This window comes from Lactuca sativa, chromosome 4 (genome assembly GCF_002870075.4).
Source record: "Lactuca sativa cultivar Salinas chromosome 4, Lsat_Salinas_v11, whole genome shotgun sequence".
NCBI lineage: Eukaryota > Viridiplantae > Streptophyta > Magnoliopsida > Asterales > Asteraceae > Lactuca > Lactuca sativa.
In genome coordinates, this window is record NC_056626.2 from 4,666,630 (window position 1) to 4,672,153 (window position 5,524).

General features: G+C 35.3%; 1 protein-coding gene across 1 annotated transcript; it reads left to right on the forward strand.

The window, feature by feature from the left end:
- Positions 1-1,535: 1,535 nt before the first annotated feature.
- On the forward strand, positions 1,536-5,316 carry LOC111889865 (subtilisin-like protease SBT4.4). Its single transcript, XM_023886022.2, has 10 exons — positions 1,536-1,619; positions 1,725-1,819; positions 1,895-1,986; positions 2,580-2,826; positions 2,925-3,411; positions 3,473-3,567; positions 3,648-3,863; positions 3,946-4,057; positions 4,276-4,489; positions 4,700-5,316. Exons 1-10 carry the CDS (start codon positions 1,536-1,538, stop codon positions 5,314-5,316), a joined length of 2,259 nt encoding a protein of 752 aa, XP_023741790.1.
- Positions 5,317-5,524: the final 208 nt, after the last annotated feature.

Here is a 5,524-nt window from a genome sequence, read left to right on the forward strand (position 1 = left end):
TATTTATTTTCTACTCACAAATATCAAAATCAACAAAACAAAGGAGGATATTTAATTTATATTTTTCATAGATTTGCAAAATTAATGTAGTTGATGAAATATACATACATACAAATGGCTGTTAAAGCAATGGTAAAAAGTAATTCTATTAAAAGCTGGCCCTAATTTAACTTGGAATGATTTCATTAATTCTTTCTCTTCACCGACTTAATTTCATGAATTTAACTTAGAATGATATATCAAGGATGATCGAGATTATTGAATTTACAACTTGTATGTTGTGCTTATACATGCAAAGCTTTTAAAAGAAAACACGAAAAATCATACATTAAAAGGTGAAATTCTTTTTTTTTTCCTTCTCTTTGCTCGTACTCACTCCGTGTCTTCTTTGTCTTCTTCTGTGTATTTGCTGTAGAGACATTTTCACTAAAACAGGTAAAAATGAAAAAACAAGTGGGAGACCTGGCACCCTAAATAAGTAAGAGTGACCTGATGGATGCTAAGCAGAGGAAAGTATTTTCTTTTTCATGAAAAAATTATCTATTCCTCTATTAGAAATGATAACCAAATAAGGAAATGTGTCAAAGTTATAAACATGCAATCCCTTTACCCAATACAATGCAATACAGTCAAACTATGTCTTAGTTGTAGGCAAATTTTGAATTTTGGTTATCCCATCATGGACCATTTATAACTTTATGTCTTAGTCCATACGGGCCTAAAATTCCTCTTTATCTTTAATAGATATATTCAGAGACAAAAAAAACCTTTTATATATAATCATCTTGTGTGAAAAAAAATATAGGAATCCTAACATTCTTAAGAACATAACACTCAAAGGACTCCAACATTGTGCCAATGTTGGATATTATGCTTTTCTTATCCTTCTGATTATCTTTAACATATATACCTGGACAGAGATGCCAATAGACGGGAGTTAAAAAGAAATGCATTCTTCTACGTACTAAAAACATGCATACTTACTTTCTTAAGATCTTGGTTGTTCAAACAATTATAGATAAAATGTATACGTCCTTGATTCCATCTCAAGGGCATTTTTATTATGGGTCATTTGAACTTATAGGAATGGTTTAGTTTTCAAAAATAAGGTGAAAACGTCTTCTATGTTAGCATTTGATGTTAATGCCATAGCTTTTCTATGGCTCTCAAATAGATCAAAATGGGGCAAAGGTATGAGTTGGGGTTTGTGGGCTGATTACCCTTTGTAATTCGCCATGTAATTTTGAGCTCTAGTTTCTAATAAAGTGATCTTGCTGTTAAAAAATAAATAAGATATATGTATATTGATATACATGTACATATACATTTCATGTAAAGATACGTACAGAAATAGAGAGAGATGGAAAGATGCTCTGAAGTGGACAGAGACTAAAAAAGGAAAAAAAAAAAAAAAAAAAAACTAAACCTGGTGCCTAAATTCCTATAAATGTCTTCTATGGAAATCCAATTAAGCATACTTAATCGTTTTGTTTCATCATTTACAAAGAGAGTGAGGGAGAAAAGAGAAGAAGAAAATGAAGATGATGAATGTGGTATGGACATGCATAGTACTGATTTCTTTAGTAATAGTTGTATCCTCAATTGATGAAGACCGAAAGGTTAGTTCAGTTGAATTATTTTTATAGAGAAGATGGTAATTAATTAAAATAGAAATTTAAGATAAAGATATTCAACTCTTGAATCTAATGTAAATTTATGTGCAGGTTTTTATTGCTTACATGGGATTTCTCCCGGAAGGAGAATATTCACCTTCATTGCATCACTACGAAATCTTGAAAAATATTACCAACCCCAGCTGGTATATCTTTGCATTACATTACATTTTTAGATTTGATAAACACATTTTTTGCTTATGATCTTTAAATGTGACCAGGTTCGCAAGGAAATCTCTAATAAAGAGTTACCAAAGAAGCTTTAATGGATTTGCTGCTTATCTCTCCCAAGAAGAACAACAAAAGTTGGCTGGTAAATTTCTATGACCAGGTTTTACTGCTTTTTTTTTTTGTTTTGTTTTCAGTTCATATCAAGAAACAAAAATACAAGTCTAAACTTACTCCATCTCCTGGTTGACATGTGGTCTCCCAATGGTCATGCCTTGCCTTTCGTCTTCCTGCAGAGGTGGCGAAATTAAACTTGCACAAAATTAACAAGTAACATAATCACACAAAATTAACAAATGAATACAAAAACTAACAAATGGAGAAACGTGAGAATCTTCGAAATCAAGAGATATAGCAAATGGAGGTTTTGTTTTTTGTAGAGTAAGAACTAAGAAGGAATTAAAAGACTGGGAATGGTAGATAAAACTGCATGCCAGGCCAAATACGTGAAAGACACTTTATTATTAGGTTTGCTTAAAGTCTGAATAGATGCTGATTGTTTTTTATTTTCTTTACAATTTAGGTTATTAACTTTTTTGGTCGATTTAAGAGGATAAGATGAGCAAATACGTATATATTCACATAGATATATTCTCATATATGTATATGATGGCTGTTAAATTACCCATGTATATATATATGCATTGCTAAGCGATTGATTAACATCCGATCGAACAGGTTTTGATGGGATCATCTCGGTATTTCCATGTCAAAAGTTGCACCTCCAGACAACAAGGTCGTGGGACTTCATGGGATTTCCAACAACAATCGAACGGAGTCCAAGCGGTGAGAGTGACACCATCATCGGAATCATTGATGGCGGAATATGGCCAGAGTCGGAGAGCTTCAGCGATGAAGGCCTTGGTCCTATTCCCGCTAGGTGGAAAGGAGAGTGTCAGGGTGGCAAAAATTTCACTTGTAACAGGTAATCATTTTTAACATTGGAAGTGATACCAAAGTACGTTTTGTATTTGATAATCATTTTTAACGCTAGCTGCTCATAATTAATCAATTAATGCACAGGAAGATAATTGGAGGTCGTTACTATGGAGTCGAATATTCTGTTAGAGACATGCATGGGCATGGGACCCATGTTGCATCTACCATAGCTGGGAGGCAAGTGAATAAAGCAAGTTATTACGGTGTAGCACAAGGAACTGCTAGAGGAGGCGTTCCTTCTGCAAGGCTGGCTGTTTATAAAGCCTGTGACGTGGACTGTAACATGAGAGATATCTTGACAGCTTTCGACGATGCAATATCGGACGGAGTTGACATAATATCTATTTCTGTCGGGAGCAATGATCCGCTTGAGTTTACCTCCGACCCGATTGCAATCGGAGCTTTTCATGCGATGCAGAGAGGTATTCTCACAGTCAATGCTGCCGGGAACTCTGGTCCTGGTTTGTATACAGTCACAGGAGATGCTCCGTGGATCTTTGCTGTTGCAGCAAGTCATACGGATCGAAGAGTTCTTACTAAAGTCCTTCTTGGGGATGGTACAATTCTAATGGTGAGTATGTATATTCATTACTTATTGCTAATAGTTGGATCTAACTAATGGAATATTGTAGGGCAACTCTATTAATGCTTTCCCTTCCAGTAATGAAGAATTGCCTCTTCTTTATGGAAAACAAGTGACAAGCAAGTGCTCTGAAAATGAAGCAAGGTAAACTTTTATTTATTGAATGCATGCAAAAAAGAATTATCTAAAGGCATGCAAATTACTAATCACATTTTTGTTTGTAGTTATTGTCATGCAAGGTGCTTAGACGGTAGCCTCGTTGAGCAAAAAGTGGTTCTATGTGATGACAATAGAAACACGAATTCAGTAAAAGCAGCAGGAGCCATTGGTTGTATTGTCCCAGATCATGGAAAGAATGTCTCTGAGGTCGAACCCTTCCCTATTGCTGGTCTAAATACAGATGACGTTAGCTTGGTCAAAACCTACCAAAACTCTACCAGGTATGTTTTTTTTTCCTTATTAAATCTCTATAATTTATGTAGTTTCATATTTATGTTTAACGGGTACTTGTCACTTGAACAGATCACCTAAAGTTCAAATCTTCAAAAGCCAAGCTATTAACAATCAAGTTGCTCCTGTTGTCGCCTCATTTTCTTCCCGAGGACCGAGCAAATTTATATCTGATATTCTAAAGGTATTTCATAATTCTTATTCTATCTGTTAGTACTTACATAGGATAGGAGTTCCCTTGCAATTTCGTTATATATTACTAATAATTACCTTGGCTCTGATTTTGTAAATTGCTTGGAATGAATGCCCAAATTTAACATAAAACTTACCAGTTAACCTAGATATCTATGAATGTGTCGTGTTACATCTATGAGATTAATGAAATATGCCATTTTGTTATAGCCTGATATAACAGCCCCTGGTGTGGAAATTCTGGCGGCATATTCACCAATGGCTTCACCATCTCATACCCATATTGACAAAAGCTCTGTGAAGTACAATATCCTATCAGGGACATCCATGGCTTGCCCACATGTTGCTGCTGCTGCTGCTTTTGTCAAGTCATTTCACCCAAATTGGTCTCCCTCAGCAATAAAATCAGCACTCATGACCACGGGTAAATTTATCTTATCTTAAACAAAGACTTTAGCTTCAGCATATAAAGTTGTTCAAGTATCTAAGTTTGAGAAAATTCCATCAAACACCCATCGTTTTCCTATTCATCTTCTTTATTGTTTCTCTAGATCTCTCATTGTATGGCCTTATTAATGAATGAACTTTGTAAATTAAAGCTCATCCCATTCCTTGTTTCACTACTGTGTCGTAGCATGGGAAATGAATCCTAACCGGAGCATAGACGCTGTATTTGCATATGGGTCTGGGCATATTGATCCCCATAAGGCTAAAGATCCGGGGCTTGTGTATGACATGTCTAAAGAAGACTACCACAAGATATGGTGCAGCATGTCTCGAAGCATAAATGCTACGTGTCATGCCAACTTGACGCTTAGACAACTGAACTACCCTTCCATGGCGGTTCAAGTTGACGTGAATACTGCATTCTTGGTGTCTTTTCCAAGAACAGTGACGAATGTGGGTAAAGCTAATTCAAAGTATGTTGCTTCCATAAAAGGAAGCACAAAGCTCAACATCATTGTTGACCCCGACAATCTACAATTCACATCACTAAACCAAAGGAAGTCTTTTGTGGTGACTGTTACAGGAAAAGGGATCGAATTGCCACTAACAGTAGAGAGTGTGTTATTGTTATGGACCGATGAAGATGATACTCACAAGGTCCGTAGTCCAATTGTGGTGTATACGGGGAACACCACCAACACCACTTCTAGTGATCAAAGAGCGTCAACATCACCAAAATTTTGTAAAAACTTTCTAATTCTTTTTGTTAGCATTATTATAGCTAATTGTGTTTATATAGTCTAGTAACTAATATTGTCATCGGGCTTTAATGTTAGATAAGTATTTTTTTTTTCTTTTCCCTTTTAATCTTATTAAGGATGTTAATAAGCAAATTTCTCGTTGATACAAAACTATTTCAACCCTTTGGCATTGTTGGAGATAACCATGAAGACATGAAGGTTTTAGGGATTTGTGCACAAAAAACGTGAAGTTTTATTAATCACACAACATC

Excerpts from the sequence above, each read along its gene's own strand:
- LOC111889865 (XM_023886022.2), top strand. The coding sequence starts at position 1,536 with ATGAAGATGATGAATGTGGTATGGACATGCATAGTACTGATTTCTTTA. Across the intron at positions 1,987-2,579 it reads AGAACAACAAAAGTTGGCTG|GTTTTGATGGGATCATCTCG; the intron begins GTAAATTTCTAT and ends CCGATCGAACAG. Across the intron at positions 4,058-4,275 it reads TTATATCTGATATTCTAAAG|CCTGATATAACAGCCCCTGG; the intron begins GTATTTCATAAT and ends ATTTTGTTATAG.